This window comes from Neophocaena asiaeorientalis, unplaced genomic scaffold (assembly GCF_003031525.2).
Source record: "Neophocaena asiaeorientalis asiaeorientalis breed wild unplaced genomic scaffold, Neophocaena_asiaeorientalis_V1.1 scaffold233, whole genome shotgun sequence".
Taxonomy (NCBI): domain Eukaryota; kingdom Metazoa; phylum Chordata; class Mammalia; order Artiodactyla; family Phocoenidae; genus Neophocaena; species Neophocaena asiaeorientalis.
Window position 1 is genome coordinate 20,419 of NW_020171811.1, and position 20,647 is coordinate 41,065.

General features: G+C 43.4%; 1 protein-coding gene across 16 annotated transcripts in view; it reads left to right on the forward strand.

Annotated features, from left to right (window-relative positions):
- The first annotated feature begins 239 nt into the window (after nucleotides 1-239).
- The window catches only part of NIN (ninein), a 104,832-nt gene continuing 84,424 nt past the window's right edge, over nucleotides 240-20,647 (forward strand). For 8 of the 16 annotated variants that reach the window (XR_003006341.1, XM_024768643.1, XM_024768852.1 and 5 more), the window contains exons 1-3: nucleotides 241-428; nucleotides 8,906-9,109; nucleotides 20,237-20,318. Coding sequence is in view for 15 of the 16 variants with exons in the window: in XM_024768643.1 (XP_024624411.1) it covers nucleotides 8,927-9,109; nucleotides 20,237-20,318 (265 nt within the window). In the remaining variant the exon portion in view is untranslated. Of the gene's footprint in view, nucleotides 429-7,972; nucleotides 8,618-8,905; nucleotides 9,110-20,236; nucleotides 20,319-20,647 lie in introns of those variants that run through there. The other 8 variants (XM_024768908.1, XM_024769100.1, XM_024768969.1 and 5 more) reach the window with 5 other exon arrangements.

Consider the following 20,647-nt stretch of genomic DNA (forward strand, 5'->3'; position numbering starts at 1 on the left):
CTCTGCTGACCTCCTCCATATACGCCCCGGCAAGCACCGGAGCTTCCAAGTTCAAATCTCCGAGGCAAGCGCCCCAGGGTCACAGCCAAGCCGGGACCGGACTCCTCCGTGCTCCGGCCACCAGAGGCGCAGTCCCCGTGGAAGGGGTGGAGTGGGGGGAACGGACCCCGCGAGGGCCCGGGCGGCGCCCAGCGCTCCTCCCTCAGCGGCAAGCCGCGCTTTTGTGAGCGCTGGCCCCTTACAAATGGAAATGACGCTCGCGCGGGTCCCCATTCGCGTCCTTTTGAAGGACGCCCGCCCTGAACCCCGGCGCCGACTGCGAAGTATTGTCCCGCTTCTGGAGCCCTAACAAAGCGTCCTCCCCCGCTTTGCAGAGCACTGGAGGCAGGCGGCCGGCTGTTCGGGCGCAACGGAGAGGCCGACAGAAGGTAAGCGAGGACGGTGGGGGCCGAGAGAGCTGCTGCCCGGGGACACAATGGGGTGTCTGGGTTTTCCGGGGGTGGCGATGGGCGGGCGGGTCGGGGGCGCATCTGCATCACGCGTTGCCGGGGACCTGGGCGGCGCGCCCGCGCACCAGCCGCACGTCGCCTCCCGGCTTTGCAGCGCACCCGGGTCTGGGCACCTCCGCCACCCGCGTTGTCCCCGCCCGCGCTGCCAGCTGAAGGCGGCTACTGTGTGCTGGTCCAGGAGAGGACTTGAGTCCCGGGGTGGGGTGGGGGGAGCAGAAAGGGTGGTTGTTCTGTTGCCTTGTGCCGCCCAGGCACCCCTGTGACTGGGAAACTGGAGAGAAACCTGCCTGGGGAAACCCGAGGTGTTAGTGTGGGCTGTCTGAGTAGCGGAGAGCTGTTTGGACCCATTGTAGAAGGTGTCAGGGATCAAGGCACAGAGAAGGACTTTCCCCAGTGCGACTACTAAGAAAGGAACAAAATGACGCTCGGCTATTGCCTGAAACCCTTGACCGCCAGACCCACGGAATGGAAGTGTGGAGTGTCGCGGCAGAAGCTTCCAGGGTTCCAGGGGCTGGGCTTCTGCAGCTACCAAACCGGTCTCTGACAAAAGGACAAAGCTGATGGAAACAGTTTACTGCTGAAAGCTCTTTCTGTGAAGCTGAAAGAGATAGAGATAGGAAGAGGCGATTTCCCAGCCTCAGCCCTGACAAACCGGGGCTAAGTTGGTGCAAGTAAAATGGAGCTGGAAAGATTGTCCTACCATGCACCTTGTTTCTAGACAACTTGGCTCTTATGAGATCTTCTGCTTTCTTTACTTGACTGGGGCAGATCCCCTCCTGGTGTTGAGGAATTCCTGAGATGAGCTTGCCATAGAACTTAACTCCTGAATTTGTGAAATCAAAACGGATCGCATGGTTGTCTTTTGTGACTGAGGTGGAAGCATTTTTTAGGATTAGAATCCTAATAAAGTCAACCGAGGCACGTGGGCTAAGCTTCTGAGACCATGGAAGGTTCTCGATCCCGCTCCCTTAAATACATTAACATAAATGTATATATGTTTACTTGTTTCCTGAGGATTGACAATCTGCAAGGATATGTATTTTTTTCTGTGTCAGCTTAATTCTGAGTCTTCCCTAGTGGCTAACGTATTGGTAGCTGACCTGAAATATTGGCAGGTCTTGCTGTGGAGTTGAAGAGGGATGTGGAAATTCCCAGACTGTGTGTAACAGTGACATGACAGGCTGGCTGATAAAACAGTTTGCTGTGGTCTCCTCAGCTGTTGTCAGTGTCCTTAGAGAGGTGAAGTAAACTGCTGGGGAGTTTCTTTGCAGATGTGTTTATTTTCACCTGGTCTCTGGTGATTCCTTAGAGGAAAGCATTCTGAACTGCAGTATAGATAAAGTGTAGGACTTACGGATGTTCCAAATGGGTTGGACATCAGCAAAGATATTGCCAAGGCAGAAAAAGGCTTTACAGGGGGCAATGGAAAGGCAGCCATCGCAGGCACGGTCTTTGCAGTAAAATGTCAAGGATCAGTCATCTTAATAGACACTTACTCAGAATGGCATGGGTGTCTTTTTTCTTGTTCTTTTTTCATTTTAGATATGTGGTGACCCTTAATATCAAAAGATGTTAACTGTCAGAGGGGGAGAATAGGGCTCCAGTGAATTTTGAACAGCCAATCTTAACAGACAACGTTCTTATCATAAGTCAAATGTTGTTCAAATAAATTGTTTTAAGTGTCACTGCAAATGACTTTGTATACTACCATTTCACCAATCTTGGTGCTTCCATTTTATGTTGATAATGAAAATACATTTTATCAGTCTTACATTGATAAAGGGTTGGCACATTTAGCCAGATCATTTTAGAGGGATTCAAACAGCCTAAAGCTTTTTCAGGAGGTTTATTTTTATAGGTGCCAATTCATTTGTAAGCCAATAAATTATGTGGTTTGAATTCTGGCTATTGAACTTACATCTGTTGGGCAGGGTCTTGTGGAGAGATTTACTGAAGCTTGCAAAAAGATATTTTTATCCTATTCACAAATAAAATAGAATTTTTAAAAGATTATGGGAATATGCAAGTGAGCAACTTTATTTGAAATCAGGACACTTTATTGCAATTTATATCAGCAATTAACCATTTATTCAAGCTTTTACGTACAAAAATGACAAACTATTTATGATCTAATCCTCTCTTAAAAAGCAAAGTTGGGAAAATACTGTTTATAGATATGAGAAGTGCTTCATTTTTATACCCCAGGGAAAGGTAGTCAGAGCTGCAGGCATTCTAAATTAATTAGAGTAAATATGGCTCAAGAAGTGCAAGTTGTTACAAGCTGTCTCTTTTAAGAAAGTAGCAAAAATGCAGCTGTTTTCTGCTTCCCTAATTTTACTTAGTAGCTGATTACAGGTTATTGAATCTACCATGTGCTAACCTAATGATTTCATTCCTCCAGCCATCCTGAGTTAATGACTTGATTGGGTAATCCACCTGCTATTAGGTTTAACAAAAGCTTGGGTTTGCTACGTCATTCAGGATAGTAATATACTAAAGCTTATTTATGTTTTAGAATAAATGCTAGTGGGATACCCTTAGTTAAATTAATTTTTTCTGTAGCTAGCAAAGGTTGTTATTTTCTTTCAAATGTAATACGATTTTTTTCCGGTGTGGTGGCATTTAAGCTTTTGTGTTATATTTTTACACTCTGATTTTATTCTTGCTGATACTCTTGTGCTTTTAGTATCCAGCTAGAAGTGAGGTGCTATCTGAGCAGAGAGGAGGCTATCTGGCAGTAATCAGTTTGATGGGCAGCAGTTTTGGGCAGAAATATTCTATTATCAACACATAAATGGGGACAATTGCTTTTTCTATTAAGCTTTTGCTAAACTTGAATTTATTCTCGTCACTATTTCACTTTGTGCTGAAGTTAGTCCAACATGGTAAGCCTGGAAATCTTTGCAGCAAATTCAAGTGTCTGCAAAAAAGAGAAGAAAAAAGAAACATTTTATTTTGACCATTGGCCTTATGAGGCTCTGACTTGCCAAATGGTGAAAGCTAAAGGCGTGAATGAAAAGCTTTGCCAAAGCAGAGTTTGTCCATGTTCATCTCTTTAGTTATAAAGTAAATTATGCACTTGGTGGTCACTGCCTGGATTGTGGACCCTCAACAGCTATGTCTGGACACAGATCCGAAAGCATCTATTATGATACCCAGGGAAAGCTGCTGAGCCAGGAGTGGCATCCAGACATTCCTTGTAGCTGTTCAGCTGCTAGACCATCTGGAGGGGAAATAAAAGGCCTGGGCTAGGGCTCTGGCATTGTGTTCATTTATTATTTGGTTTTTCCTTGCCAGACTTTGTCTCCTTTTCACGCCCTTTGGGCCTGAGCAGACGTCCCCTTTGGCTGGTCTGCCATTCTTAGAAGCTCCTTTCTATACCTTGGATGCTGGAAAGTTCACAAGTCCATGGATCCACTTCATGTGGACCTTATGTTGGGGACTTCATTATCCCAGCAGCACCTCCACCTTGCTCTTTTCCGATCCCAGTTGGCACTGTGATTTCATCAGCCAGGGCTGCCAAAGGGAGCAGTGACACGAGTCTCTGATGGACTTCCCTGTCAGGGTCTGCTCATTCTGGCAGCCTTGTTTTGAGTTATTTGGAAGGAAAATACTCTGAATAGTTCTTATTATGGGCGGTTGTTGGGTGGTAATTGTTATGATTAATGGCTCTTTGCATCTGCCTCTTATTTAACCATCCCTTGTTAGAACTCCAAAATCTTGCCCACACTGGCCCTTCTTTTATTCCAAAGGAGTCATGAAGGCTTCTGGCAACTTGGCTGGGAAGGTAGATGGTGATGAGAGGCCCAGGTTTGTGGCAGGCTTTATAAAACTGGAATTGTCCTGGGCAATTTGAAGGACGATTTATCATTCAAAACCCAACTTCCTTCATCTCTAAGGAAGATTCCTGTCACTGGCGAGTGTCAGCTAGGCTCTGACTCTGGAAAGCATTGAACTGCACAGATTAGACATGCTTAAGTATTTGTGGGGGGAAGTACTTTAACAGTTATCAGTTTCTGGACTGTGCCCATTATCGAAGACACAGGACTCTTCATAACCATATTTATGTCAAAGTGCTTGTCTTCTTTGCCTTTAAATCCCAAGGCTACTTTAGAAAAAAGAGAATGCTTATTCTGTGTATCCTTAGTGTCTCATAGGCTATAACTAGTCAATAAATGAATCAAGGCACATAGGGAGGAAGGAACCCCACCCCTCCTCCTTCCATTTTGGAGGAGTTTAGTTTATGGCCACCAAGTGTTCCATGGTCACTTCTAGTTCTTGTTATACCGTTCAGCTGGTTAACACATAAAAGTGGAGATAAGTGATTTGTCAATGATACCGTTCCAGTGGTCCCATTCACGTGTTCTGTGTGCATGTGTAGGACTAAGAGATAGTATAGAGTCAGACCACAGTTCAAATTGCGGGTCCATGACCATTATTAGCGTTGTATCATTGGACAAGTAGCTTAACCTTGCCAAGCCCCAGTTTCTACATATTAAATGGGAATATGAGATCTACTTTAAAGAATTAGGAGGATTAAATGAAATCATTTATGCTAAGTACTCAGCATAGGCCAGACTTAGAGTAAACGCTCAGAAGTTTTTAAAAAAAAAAGTGTCTTCTGAACTTCCAACTATATTTCAGCCTTTCTGCTTTAGTTTGACATTAAATTTATCAATAATCTGCCTTTGAAGATTGAGGAAGCACTGAACATTACCTACTACTGTTACCATTTAGTAATATGATATGGCTTATATTTATAATATGTCCCTCGCCCATTCTTGCTTTCTGGGTTATGGCGTTCCACAGCTCCTGTTTTGCTTCTAGGAAGGCAGATCTATGACCTGTTGATGTATGTAAGTTACCCCTCTTCAGTTTACCCCTCCTTTGCAAATCGCAGGTATTTTCTTAGTTGTTTTCTCAATTCCCCTCTTGTATCAGCTTTCTCTGGGATTAGCCGCTCTTGCTTGCCATATTTAACCCTGAGAACAACCTTCCAGATGGGTATTATTATTTTCATTCTATAAACAAGGGGACTTGGGAAAGTATTTTAATACAGATTCTCCTCCAAAGTCATATCCCATAACAACAACAAAAATGCAGCTGAAAATTGAATCCACTGGCTTAATCACTAAATCATAGAATCAAACTTCAGATGGCTCTACGTGGTACAGTTTGGCAGTGGGTGCTCGCTTTCTACTTATGCTTGGATATGTCTAAGACTGAAAATGCCTTTGAAAAGGGGTTGGATGGGGAAAGTAGAGGTATGCTTGTGGAAGAAGTAGATGTCTCAGAGTCTTCATATGCTCATTTCTGTAGCGTTCGTTCAGGGTAAGTTTCCTTGTAAGGAATCTCCATATCCTAAGTCAGTCCATGATGTTTTACTGAGTCCCTGGTGTGAAGAACAGACTGTACTATGCATTTGGGGGAAGCTATAAAAGAAATTGAAATTGTGAACCTTGCCCTTAAAGAAATTTCTGCCAAGTGGGGAGAAAAATAATTCTTGCACATGAAATTACTGATGAACGCTTGGGGAATAAAATCAGCCAGTAAAAATGCCTTCTGTGCTAGAAGAGTACTGACAACTTGTCACCATATGTAACATCTTTTGGATGTTTCCATATGATCATTTGTTCTCCAGCGGTGGGGCCGTTTTCCCTGTTAAGTCAAAAGAATGTTTTACTAAGCACAGTTCTTGAGAAGCAGGGAGATGAAATAAAGAGATAACAAAGGAAAGTTGCTGTGAAATGAAAGAGGTTTGATTTAGTGGAAATCCAATGACCTCCCAGAGAGCAGGGCATGATAGCGTATCAGATTCAAAGCTGTGGATAAGATTGGGACTTCTCAGTACGTTGTGAGACTTTTTTTTTTTTGTATTGAAGTACAAATGAACTTATTTACAGAACAGAAATAGACTCACAGACATAGAAAACAAACTTATGGTTACAGTTACCAATGGGCAGATAAATTAGGAAGATGGGATTAACAGATACACATTACCATTGTGACCTTTATGGTCCTCTTTCATTGGTTTAGATGGACAAATCCCCACCCCTTAAAATAATTATTAAAAGGGGAAGTGTTAGAATTCTCTCACTTTTGAGTTTTTCTTTTTCTTGTTTTTTTTTAAATGTAAAGTCAAGCAGAAGCAGAATAGTCTTGCTTTTATGACGTTGGTCAGATTCCAACCCAGGGGACTGTAGAACTCAGCGAGTCTGAGAGCTGTGGCAGCCCTGAAAATCCCAGTGCATCTTGGGGATTCTCAGCAGATCTTAGGTGATGATGAACTGGGTGGATGCTAAGTGAATCTCATTAGCTAAGCCTTGGCCCTGTCTAAATTCCTAACTTTTGAGGCTTAGCTTAACACCTTGGCTTTTCATTTCTGATGCTTTGATGTTTATTTAGCACTCTCAGGTTATTTTGTAAACATTTACGTGGTGATTAGTTAACCCAATAGACCAACCCTGGGAAGGCAGCCAGAGCTAGCAGCACCGTAATAGAAAAACTGATAATTAGGAGAAGAGACCTGGGAGGCCAGGAGCCTGGACCAGAACATTACCTCTTTGCTTTAATGAGTGGCCCAGCTGTTTGGATCCATATTCTGACTTCACCTCATTCTGCTGAAACCCTTGGGATAGTCGTTGGCTCTGTTTTAGCTTGTCATGTTTTGAACAGTTGTCTCTGAAAAGAAAGCAACCCAGCTTCGAGCAGCACCGATGTGTTACAGAAGGCTCGCTTATTTTCAGGTCTGGCTGCGTTCAGCATCTTAACGTGTGTGGTTCCCATGCTGTAATGATCTTCCCTATAACATAACCTCTAAGTTAGAGTTTTCTGACCCAGGACTTGGTTTAGTTAAAGGTGTGCTTTTAAAAGTAGAATGTTGGTTGCCAGGGACTACGGGAGGGGAAATGGGAGTTGCTGGGCAGCAGGTATAGAGTTTCAGTCATGCAAGATGGGAAAGTTCTAGGGATCTGCTGTACAGCAGTGCGTGTGTAGTGAACAAATACGGTACTGCATACTTAAACTGTTGTTAATAGGGTGGATTCCATGTTAGGTGTTTTTTATCACAATAAAAAATTATATTGGCAAGAAAAATACTTTTTAAAAAAGGTGCTGCTTTTTATAGTCAAGGGGCTGGTTCTGCGAGCCTTGTTTGAGATGGCTGAGGTCACCCTCTCGAGGGTATATGTTCTGTTTGGCTTCCATTGCATCATTGTGAAGGTACCTTCACATGTGAAGGTTTCAGGCTTCCGTTGGAAAACCCAACACATTAAAAGTGAATTATTGTGCAAGCAAAAAACCAGATTTCATTCTTCAAGTATTGAGGGACCTAGAATTTTATGATATATATTTTTAGCAAAAAAGATTCTGAGAGATATTGATGACTCTGTGTTTTCACAAATCCCACGAAATGTGGAAAAATGGAAAGTCTGGGGTTAGGGTGGATCAGAGAGATGGAAGACCTATTTATTAACCAGGAGTACAGAGGGGAGACTGTCTAGGTAGTGGAGGGTCCTGAGATTCTGTGTGATTCACATGTGGTCTGTGGCTCCTTCGAACCTCATTGAAAGGCTGCAGTTGTGTTTTCCCCTTTCTCTAGGCAACTAAGCATTACCTAAAACTCCCTGGGGCTGAAGCGAGCTTCAGGGAATACTCTTCCTGTCACACCTCATGTAATTGCACCAGTGAAGTTAATTGAGTTGCTTTTTGAGGAACTCATGTAAGAAGTGTTTGATGTTATGTAAACAGGGAGTGGTTTTGTATCAGACATATTCATGCAGTGCCTCTTTGCTGCAGGCCTCCAGTCTGACTACGGTGGGGGGCAGTAGGCTGAAGAAAGAGAAGGGAAACGGCTTGGCAAGTTGCAACATCTGGCAGGTCCTCTGGAGCCCGCTGAGTTGCGTGGGAGCTCTGGCCCTGCAGTCTGTTGTGGCTAATGATCACTTCATTTGGAAGGACTGGATGTCAGAAGTGGCTTTTCACCTTCTCTAAGTCCTGAGAGGTCTCTTAAGACGGCTTTCTGTCTTGAGTTTGACAGACTGGCTGCCTGCCTGAGCGCCGGCCAGGAGAGTAGGGTACCTTTCTGCCCATGGGACTCCCTCATTCTGGTAACATTACCCCACCAGCACCCGACCCTGTGGATGTGCGCCTGGTGTGAGTGCGTGTGGGAGCTCCCCTGGCCTGGACCGGGTTCTGGAGGGACCTGTGGTCTTGCTGGGAGGTGTACAGCAGTTGACCCTGCTGACCCTCACAAGGTCCCGATGGACCAGCATGAGGGGACTGGGACACACAGAGTGTTCTTCCCAAGGGGCTAGCAGGGGTAGGAGTGGCTAGTGGAGGGGCGGTGGCAGGACTCCAGCGCTGCCACCACCCATCCCCCTCTCTGTCCCGCACAGGTGAGCGCTGTGGGCGATGGGATGGATGAGGCAGAGCAGGACCAGCATGAGGCCCGACTCAAGGAGCTGTTTGACAGTTTTGACACGACGGGCACCGGGTCCCTGGGACAGGAGGAACTCACCGACCTTTGCCACATGTTGAGCTTGGAAGAGGTGGCCCCGGTGCTGCAAGAGACGCTGCTTCAGGACAACCTCCTGGGCAGGGTAAGGCCTGGGAAGACGCGGTGTGGGGGTGGGAGGTTGGGGGTTGGGAAGTGGGTGTGGTTTCTGCCCGGGCGCTGGGGGTGGGGCGAACCACAAGTGTTGCAACTTGTTTCTAACATCCTGGAGGTGTGTGCTCTTAGCTGTTAACCTGATAAACAGAAAAAAGAAAAAGGAAAAAATAAAAAGTAATGGGTGTGACTTAGCAGCGCAGTTTGCTCCTGTGATGAGGGCCTGCTTTAATTTGTGCTCTGGAATGAAGGTGTCCTCTGAGCCTCTCAGATGAAAAGAGAAAAAGGTAACAAGAGGATGTTTTCCAGTGCTTTCCTTATTCTTTGTGGATCATTTTATGGACTCCACACTTATCAAGAGAGGGGGCTGAGATTTCCATGAAGTGAAGGAAAGTACAGTAAGAAAACTGCCATTGCCAGGAAGAGCAGCTTGCTGTTACGACTTTCACTCCCCATAAAGCTATTTCTCGTGAGGATTGTTCCTAGGGTAAAGTATTAATTAAACCTTTCACCCAGGAAATAAGACAGGAGGGTAAGTGCAGTTTTACTTAAAACCCAGCACGACTTGCTTCCAACAGGGGTGTGCATGTGTACTGATACTAGCTTTTACATACGAAAACAAATAGTCACGTTCTCCCCGTAGATCGAGTCACAGATGAGTAAGAGGTGAGAAGGGGTCCTTTTTTCCCTCTTGCTGTTAGTGGGAAGGATGTCTTGACCTGGCAGTGTCTTCAGTTCTCATAATTAAAATTGAGAGCATCATTTGTATGGCTTTGAGTTGAATCTTACTGCTGGTGTTTTGCATGATGAGAAGGAAAAATGGGCCATACTTTTTGAGCTCTGTTGCTGCCATCGCTGACACTTTGTAGACGTCCGTTTTTATCACGTGGTATAAATTGAGGAAGCAGCTGTGAAACTCAACTTTATTCCAGTGACCAAACTTCCTTTTCTTCATTTCATTTTCACTGTCTCTTAGCTGAAGCTTTGGGCAGGTGGCCTCAGATACAGTGCAGTGTGTTGGCTCTCTGTGACGTGAGATGGACGGGAGTGGCAATCATCCTGAAGTTGAATGATGTTCTTGGGGGCCTGGCACCGTGGAGGTGGCGTTTAACAGGGCTCACACTTAAAGAAAGTGTGAGGTTTTGTAAAATTAGAACCATTTTTGGTAACTTTGGGGGCATTAGCTGCTTGTGAATACACGTGATCCCTAGACAAATGCTAAAAATCTTGCTTTGAAAGCAATAGAGATGGGAGCTTTGAGGAATTAAACTACTTGCTTCTCATCATGTAAGGCACTCAAATGTTTTCTAGTTCTGCCTCAATCTCAGAGACTTCGGGGAGCCAACAGAGTAGCGTTTCTCACTGTCGTCCTTGGGGATCTCAGTCTTTTGGGTATCTGAGGAAGAGTATCAAAGTGGGGATCTGTTTTCACACCTATTAAAGTCGGAGAAGACATAATACAACTTCAGGTTTCCTTGAGAGCCAGTGTAAATGTGGAACCCGCTGCTGTAAACAGATTGCTCCCTGGCAGCAGATCGACAGCTTGCTCTCCAGATGCTACACATCTTTGCCCTCCTTTGGCAGACGAAAACGGGGGACCAGTTATCGATAGATTCGTTAATGACTTGACACTACCAGCCTGCCTTTACGTTTGCTCTTCGCCTGCGAATAATGAATACCTAAGTGGTCTATAGCCTGATATTTACTTAGTGAGCCAGTGATAAAAGTTAAATAGACGTATGCATATAGATTTCATGGGGGAGGTCCCTGGTGGTTGTCTTGAGAGCAGGGTTGGCATGAATTAATGCACTACTGTTAGATTTGCATTTTCTATGAAACTGAATTATTCTCAGATGATCACATAAACTGGGCCATATGCTGTTAAGATACTCTGTATGGTCTACAATTTTAAATTGTAAAGAAAAATCTAAGTTCTACCATCTTGATATATTGAAGAGGAATCATAAGTTGTAAAATTATAAAATTGTAAGCTGTTTCTAATACCAGCCATCTTTCTTCTCTTTAGATGGTATTTATAAGAAAAATATGTAAGAGTTAGCAGTTTGGTTTAATAAAAAAGGAGGAAGAAATAACAGCATGGCAAACCTAAATACATTCATCTATTCGTTAATTCAAAAAATATGTATTGTGTATGTCCGGTATGTCAGCATTCTAATGGTCTTATGGTATGAGTGCAACTTACGTTTATTGTAAACTAAAGTTTTCCATTAAATTGGCTTTTGGAGCACATTAGTACCCATCAGCCTCCTGGATGCTTGTGGTTTTAATTTTGTCTTTTATATCATAACAAGTATAATTTTTAAATAAAAGAAAACATCTAAGTTTTACCTCCTTTGGTGTTAAGCTGAATTAATCTTTTTTGTTGAAAAAGAAATAAGGTAAAAAGCATTTTCTCCCTCAACTAAGAATATTATCTGTTTATTTTTTATCTTAAGATCCATCTTTCATAACTTCTTGTCCTTTTTTTTTTTTTAAAGCCTAATGTTTCTTATGATGGTTGTCAAGGAAAGTAACTTAAATTGACTTGCCATTTTCATGCATTTTACTAATGGGCCATTTACCCTCAAATTAATCTGTCTGATCTTGCTTTATAACTTGAAACCATATCCCCCTGAGCATGGTGGTTACCCTATAAATGTTTGAAATGCCCAAAGATTGTGGATCACTGATTTAAAGGAAAGAGGACATTGCTGGTAGGTGTTTCCTACTAGGTTATCAAAAGAGCTCCATTCATATCTTTGTCATCAGTTAAGCACCTGTCAGGTGGGTCAGACCCCCCAAGACAAGGGGTTCCTTGAAACACTGAGGAACTTATAGTCTGGTCAGGTAACATTCCTGGCAGGTGAATAGTACTGGGAGTAAATACTACAAACATTTAAGAAAGGGAACCGGGCTTCCCTGGTGGCGCAGTGGTTGAGAGTCCGCCTGCTGATGCAGGGGACACGGGTTCGTGCCCTGGTCCGGGAGGATCCCACGTGCTGTGGAGCTGCTGGGCCCGTGAGCCATGGCCACTGAGCCTGCGCGTCCAGAGCCTGTGCTCCGCAATGGGAGAGGCCACAACAGTGAGAGGCCTGCGTACCGCAAAAAAAAAAAAAAAAAAAAGAAAGGGAACCATGTTAGCTCACTTACTGAACAAGTTTCCATCCAAGCAATTAATTCCAATTGTAGTTGCTTCCTGTGTATTGTGCCTTTTAAAGGAAGTGTTTCCACATGCCTCTCTATTTCCTTTATTAGAAATCAGAACCTAAAAAAAAAAAAAAGCAGAAACTAAAGATGATAATTTACCTTGATTTTGTTGAAGCCTTTATTTAGTTAGGTCCAGCTTTAGAAATACATTTTCCTTTCTTTATTGAATATACTGACTTTGAGACAAAGCTGCCCCCCCCATCCCCTGAGCTTCCCTGCTCTACTCTTTAATATGAATCTAGATGCTGACATATTTCATGTTCTTGACACTATTTAGAATCAGAACAAGCCGCATGGTAGCAGAACTTACCATTGGCTTCCAAAGAGTCCCATAGGTGTGTGGACTTTGGTCATCAAAGGCACTTTGGAATTTTTTGTATTAAAATTTGATAACTGTACAAGTATATAATTCCACTCAGCTTTTGCAGTTTTCATTTTCAAGGGCTTGTGTTCTTTTATAAACATCATGATTAATTGTATATGGCCATTTGCTGGTTTGTTTCCACTTCATTCAGCTTTTTAAGATTTCTTTCACTTATATACATTTTAACTGTTTGAAAAGTGAATCAGAAGTACAGCGGTACTTTCTGGTGGTGATTATTTGTACTTGTTCTCTATGTGCAAAACTACCCTTGATCATCAAACTGTGCCTATTTATAACCACCCCATGTTCATGCTCCTGTTTCATATTATTATTATCATTTTTTAAAATAAATTTATTAATTTATTTTTATTTTTGGCTGCGTTGGGTCTTCGTTGCTGCACGCGGGCTCTCTCCAGCTGCGGCGAGCGGGGGCCACTCTTCGTCGCGGTGCGTGGGCTTCTCATTACAGTGGCCTCTCCTGTTATGGAGCACAGGCTCCAGGCGCTCGGGCCTCAGCAGCCGCGGCACGCGGGCTCAGCAGCTGTGGCTCTTGGGCTGAGAGCGCAGGCTCAGTAGTTGTGGCGCACGGGCCCAGCCGCTCCGTGACATGTGGGATCTTCCCGGACCAGGGCCCAAACCCTTGTCCCCTGCATTGGCAGGCTGACTCCCAGCCACTGCGCCACCAGGGAAGTCCCTGTTTCATATTATTGATCTGGGCTTTTTGAATGAGTTGGAGGGAAAGGTGGGAACATTTCTCATTACATCTCTTAAATGTCTGAACCTTTGCCATCTATCTTACTGTTTAACCTGAAACAGTGAGGGATATTTTCTAATTCCATTTTGGTCTTGTGACTCTGTGGGGTTGATTTGAACTCCTAAGGGTCTATAGTTCACATTTATAAACAAAAAGACCTTCTGATTAAGAGGCTGCAAGACTTGCATCTTTTCTTTATTAACACTTTCTTGTCAACCTCACTGCAAAATTGACTTTGGTGTTGTATACTGTGAACCTCGCAAGGTATTTAGTTTGACATAAAGCAAGGGCAAAGGGGAGGGCTGGCCTTCCAGCAGCCTGTTGGGAAGGCCTTCTGCTCTCAACAAGAGGTATGAGCAAATGCTAAATGGCTGTTCTTCTTTACCTACTTTATTTCAGTAATGACTGTCACTCCCACCAGAGAAAGTATGATCAGGAATGCTCATTAGATTTCTGCAGTATTCCATTTATACTTTTATGAGTAGCTTCTTGTTTGGATGGAGGGGACTTAAGGTTCTTCAGTGTCCAGCACAGATTTTAAACTTCAGTGTTCATCTGTATGACAGAGAAACCTAGAACCCAGAACTTGGAAAAAGATGGTGACTTGTCTGGGGTCAGGCAACTCATTTGAAGCAGCATCAGGATGGGAACCCAGATTTCCCAGTCCCTGAGTTTGAATGCATGTCTCCACAGCCTCCTCAGACTCCACATATGCAAATATGGATCTCATTCTCCATCCCCTGCAACCCACCCCCATCCTCAGACTCCCTCCCCCACCACATGGATGCCGTATGCTATTGGAGCAGTCTTTGAATCAGACCTGGATTCAAGTACTGACTCCTGCCACTTTTTAGCCATGTATGTACATTATCTTAAATACTCTGAGCCTCAGTTTCTTCATCTCTATAATGGGAAAAATAATACCCTCCCTATAAGATTGGGCTGAGGTTGACTTAGAGCATGTGTATCAAAGGCCCATCTAGGAGCCAGGAACACAGTTAACTACTGTGTCCTGTGTCTCCCTGTACACTGCCCCCCTCCATCTCTTACACACTGAGAGTGGGTTTTCGATAAATGGTGACTTCCCAGGAGTGATTTTTCTGAGAAAGCTCATTAGAGTAGGGAATGGATTTGCTAGCAAGTCTCTTGTGTGGCGGTGGTTTGCATCTGTTTCTATCTGTAGGCAGGGCTCCTTGGGTCCATCTTGGAGTACAACTTCACACAGTCGCTTTAGGTTTTACAAACCCACCTCTTAAAATGGCCTTTGCCTCTCTCCACGTTGTCTGCAGTAAATGACTACTAAGCTGCAAAAACCTAAATGCTGTATTTAGGAGAAAACATTTGTAACTCTATCTTTCATTATGAAACCACGTCTCTTTGTTCTTCTGTGTCATTTCTCTTTGCATAATGCTGTCAGTTATTTTCCTCTACATTGACCTTCTGGTGAGTCCATATTTCTGTACCCATTTTAGCTAACACTTAATGTTTTGAATGTCCTTTCTTTGATTTCCCTGTGTATTAATAGCTGCAAACCTCCTAAGTGTGATGAGAGTTACGTGGGCCTTTGTCTGGTCTAATAAGCCCACTTTGTTGAACGCTGGCTTGAGCCCTGTCATCTCAGGTCTGTTTGAAGTGCTGCCTGCACACATGGGGAAACCGTATGCATCTGATCTCCATGATTGCTCGAGATGATTTTATGCAACGTTAAGTCCCTCATTCTACTTCCTGTTACGGGGTTTTTGTTTTTGTTTTTTTGTTACAGGGTTTTTTGTGTGTGGTTTGAAGTAGAATTTGTTTCTTATCATGTGCTTAAATTATTTTTTCAGAAAGGCAAATTGTGTTTCTCAAAAAGCATTCCTATGAAATTTGGGGAGGAAAAGTGATGAGGTAAATTTCTATTAAGCGGTGGGGACACATAACAAAAAATACCAGATTTAACTAGTCTTCCTGTTAATTTAGTTTAAATGTCATGTGTGTTTTTAGTCAGTCATGTAATTTTCCCATTGCTGCAAACTGCCCTTTGAGGCATACAAGGTGTAGGAATGCTTGTAAAATGAATGGTGGCAATTATTATTCAAATGAGGGGGTACCAATCGAGGTACACATGGCTCTCGCTGGTTAACCATGTGAGATTTAATCGCATTGTATATTTCTGAAGATTTCTAAATTTTAACAGAATACAATAGTAAAGCTCCCTTGGAAGAGAAAAAATGGTACTTAAAAATTACAGGGACTGAACTGAGTGAGCCCACTGACGTGCATTTCTTCACAATAAGGGCGTTTATTCACATTTCGGTTCTGGGTTGTGCCCTCAGGGGCTTTTCTGCCCCATCTGTATTCATGAGCATTGATGGAAAATAGTAGTCACCTGCCTCTATTAGACAACTCTCTTGAAAGATGTGGAATTTACTGCTATTTAAAGCAGAGGGTCCAGTGTCTCTGCCCTCACAAGAAGGAAAATAAAGGTCAGTTTAAGACTTCAAGCTGCTCCAGTTGTTTTTTGATCAGCTTGCCAGGTTTTTTGTTTTGGATTTTTAGATTCTTTTTGTGGGGGAGGAAGGGTGTCACCCAGATAGGCATTGCTGGATTGTGAAGAACCCGAGTTAATAATCATGTTTAGTTTTTTTGTTGTTTGTTTGTTTGTTTGTTTTTTGCGGTACGCGGGCCTCTCACTGTTGTGGCCTCTCCCGTTGCGGAGCACAGGCTCCGGAAGTGCAGGCTCAGCGGCCATGGCTCATGGGCCCAGCCGCTCCGCGGCATGTGGGATCTTCCCGGACCGGGGCACGAACCCGTGTTCCCTGCTTCGGCAGGCAGACTCTCAACCACTGCGCCACCAGGGAAGCCCCCATGTTTAGTTTTTTATAGATTTTTTTCCTTCTAAAATGTGGCTGATTTAATACATCCTAAGTCCATTTGGAAACCTTTAAGCTCTGCCTGTGAACATCTTGGAGAAGTCCAATGTCACAAAACTGTCCCTCTTTTCCTCCCTGCTGGCCTACTAGGACATGCTCATTTATCAGAGGCCCCTACGAGCTTTTTCTGTCTCTCTCAAAGTATTTGCTAGGTTCTGCCTTGTATTATAGTTACTAATCAACTTTCTTCTCTTCTTCCCCATTCCACCCTCCCACACTCTAGAATCTTATGTATTCTTTTGCTCTTGTGTCCTCTGAGTCCCTAGTGTCCTACTTTGTACCTGGTGACATTGTGTAAAGTTGAGGATTTGACCTGGAGCAGCAGAGGGATTTCCCTGAGAGGTCAGACCAGGAGTGAAGAGGGCCTGGGGCAGGCAGGGTGGCTGGACTTTGATGAGTCCATTCAGAAGGCCTCAGTTCTCCCGGTAACTCTATCACTTCAAGACAGGTGGCCTTGGGCAAGGCACAGGCTTCCTCTGAGCCTCTCTCCCCTCAGTTCAAAGGAGGGACCTTGACCGTCTCTCATGGATGTTGTAAGATTCAACTGGCCAAATGTCCAGGAAAGAATGAGCCTACAATAATGCTCCCAGAACTCGCATTAATATAATTTTCTAATAACTGGATCTCTTACCCCATTTAGTGGCAAACTTTAAAAAAATTAAAAAGGGGTTAACCATTGGGGATTGAGAAAATTTTATTAAAATTTTACCCTACCAAATAGTATAATAAACATCACGAGGTTATTCTTGATCATTTAAAATCTGCTTGGTCTGTCAGTTATTCTTCTGTATTATAAGAACAATACCCTCAGATCCTCAAGGATCTAGCAGCATGTAGATCCTTGCCTCAATACTAAATGACCCCAGCCTATTAGGTTTTGAGTGCGTATGTCTTTTAAAAAATTTAAACTTTTTTTAAGTATAAAAAAATTATACTTTACTTTTGTTCGAGGGGGGATAGTTAATGTCTTCTCTCAATCCCAGTATGTCAGTAGCTACTTCTTGTACTTACCTTGAAGTGTCCCTGTCTTTTAGTTGCTGTTTCTAATCTGTAGGGGGTTGGGAAGCAGGAAAATGAAGCTGATAATAAATCATGTAGAGTAAGAAGAAATAGCTTCTGAGTCGGTTCCAGGGCATATTCTACAAGAAGAGTGAGTGGGCCTTATGACACCTTCCTCAGCTTTGGACACCACCTGTTCGCTTCCCGATTGTCTGCCATGCTCTAGAGGACTGAGGCTGAGAGAGGAGCAACCTCTATGTCAGTGAGGTACATACTGTCTCAGAATTGGGTGTGTTTGTATGAGGCCTAAGTGTCCCTTGAATCTGGTATAATAAAGTCTTAGAAGTTGGTTAGAATTAACTTCCAGGTTATTGACGTCTTTGTCATGTTTGGAGGTTGGGGAAGTAAACTTGAGATACAGAAACCCCTGAGTTACCTGCATGGCTAATCCTCGCCGAGTTGAACTATGTTAGGACTAAATTCCGAAGGGCTCTTTCCAATGACCTCTATCAAAACTGACAGGTTGAGGAGACCCACAGAGTCAGATATAAAGGATGTGAAAGTCTCAAGGCAACCACATCCCTTTTGAAACAGGAGCCTCCTTCTATTCAACTCATTACTGTGGCAGTGAGGGACTCTGGTTTCATTCGGGTCATGTCCACTGATACCCTAAGGGAGAGGAGAATCTCGGAGTTGGGGTCCCTAAACACAGCAGACCGGATCCATTTCTCTGATGCTGGCCAGCTGCACAGGTCCTGGGGGGAGGCAGGCTCCTGGGCCTCCTGCTGTCACCCCCGCCCTACCACTTGGCTGGTTGGGTCACTCTCATGGCCAGTTGCTTTGCTTGAAATATGGCCTTGTTTCTCTGTGAAAGTGGTGAGAACAGTCACCCCCGTTACTAGTCCTGTTCGTAGTGTTAACTACCACTTGCTGACTACCTAGCAAGTCCCAGGAAGTTCTAGACACTTTACATAACTCTCATTTTATCTCCCTAAAGCCACTGTGAGGGAGGCGGTAGTATAAATAACATAAAATTCATGCAGTGCCCTTAGCAGTACCTGCCTGATTCCCTGTGACAGTTCCTGAGACTATGTGCTCCATGGCAGCTCTATCACCGGGGCCTAGGATAGGGCCTGGCCCATAGCAGCGGCCCAATAAATATCTGTTGAGTGAATCATCAAGATGAGTTGTTAGATAACCCATTTTTCAAGTGGAACAAACTAAAACTTGGAGAGGTTTGGTAATTGAGCCAATTCACAGTGGTTGAGCCAGAGTCAGGACCTACACCCAGCTGCGCCAGCTTAGAGCTTTCACTCCTCACCCTTCTCCTGCCCACCCTAAGAGGAAAGCCTGATTCTGGTAGGAAATAGTAGATGCCAGGGTGGGAGATGCCCCTGAGTGGGAGAGGCTTGGGTAGGTGCTGCTGTTTGTGGACCGGCTGGTTGGGAAGATGGCCTTGCCCCCGGTAACTGAAGCTGGATGCCACGGTGCCTGAAGCCCATCCCTGACTCTGGCGGAACCTAGTTCTCCTTCCTCCCCCAGGCTTTTCCGTGATTCGTCAGCTATGAAACCTAATTAGCACAGTTTATAATTCTGTAATCTTTTAGTCCTTCATTGATTGTACCACCCAGGCTCTTTAGCAGATGCCCTCCCTTCCTGAACAGACTTCTGCTCTGGCTGCACAAATATGCTGACTTTTAGTCTGTGTGATCTAAAGGAATATGATTTTAGAAAGCAATTTCAAGTAATCAAAATGAATATGGTAGAGAAATCACATATTCTTTGGGAGAGAGTGGTAAATTGCAAGCATATGCTATTTTATGACATATGAATCTCAGTGGATTCCTCTCCTTTGCACTGATTTGCATGAATAAGACATATGATTGGTTTCCTTCGTTGTTTAGATAACTAACAAGGTTTGCTGCTTTTCCACATTTAATTCAGAAGTGGTTTTTATCTGTCACTGTATTTAATCTCCTAGGCAACGTTTTGTAATGATGTCTAAAGAGACCCATAGCAGCACAAGTTATAAATTTACCAACTTTGTATTTACATACAGGGTTCTGTATAAATAGGCACCACGTTATTAAACTATAATTATGATGAGAAGAAATACCATCTCTCCCTTCTGCCGCATGGTGAGATCATGTAAATTTAAGTTCTAGAAGAATGTACTTGACCATAAAGAAAAATATTTTATCCCTTTAACCAAAGTAATATCCCAATTCTGAGTATTCACTTAAATGAAACTCAGGTTCTTTCCTACTTCAGTCAAGGTAATTGTATTTTTAAGAATTTGGGAGAATGCTTCCCAAGGTTCTTTTATTCTTTGTGTGTGCTATTGATTTCTATTGGTTTATAGAATTACAGGGGCCTTGGGAGATAAATATATAACATATTCCTGCCTCAAGCAAGACTGTATTTCAAGTCATCTTCGAAAGGTAGTTTCCCCTCTTCTAGAATATCTTAAGAGATGAAAGCATCTTTGGGACATTGTTACAGAGGATCATTTACTTGGAAAGTTTTTTCTAGTACCTAACCTAACATCTTTCTCTTCCGGTCTTGTTTAGAAAAATTAAAGGAGCTAAGAATTCAAAACCTATCTTTTTCTGAGTTTATAAAGAGGGTTTTGCTGTGTAGTTTTCCCCCTCAGGGTTGAATAAATATTGATATTAGTGTTGGTGACACTGGCGTGTAAAACGATCAGCCTATTTTCCCTTTAGTGCTTTAGAGAAATGAAGAAAAAAGGGAACAAAAACAGGTTATATGACTCACTTCAAGGCTGTCAGATGCTAACAAATGGTTCTGGAACCTTGTAGATGGATTTGCTTCCTTAAGGCTGTGGAAACTATTTTGAATTTCTTTTGAATTGTTTATTTTTAGGTGCATTTTGACCAATTTAAAGAAGCATTAATACTTATCTTGTCTAGAACTCTATCAAATGAAGAACACTTTCAAGAACCAGGTAAGGACACTAACTTTTCCTCTCTTCCTTCTGCTCTAAAATTTGTCCAGGGAAGAATTTGGGGACCTTGAAGCATGTCTGTGAAAGCTTTGGGGCATCCGCCTCCCACAGACTGAGTGCTTATTTTTGGTCTTTGGGCATGGCCATAAAAGCCTTGCAGCTGTTGCACACTAAGATAAGCCTCCTCTACCACAGCAGCGAATTGTGGAAGAAGTCACTGGATGGTTCCTAGGAGCTATGTCAGATGGTGTGGCCAAAACTCATTCTAGGAATGAGCAGAGCGGGGCTGAATGGTACTTCCTCCCTCCTCATTGCCTGTGAACGAGGAA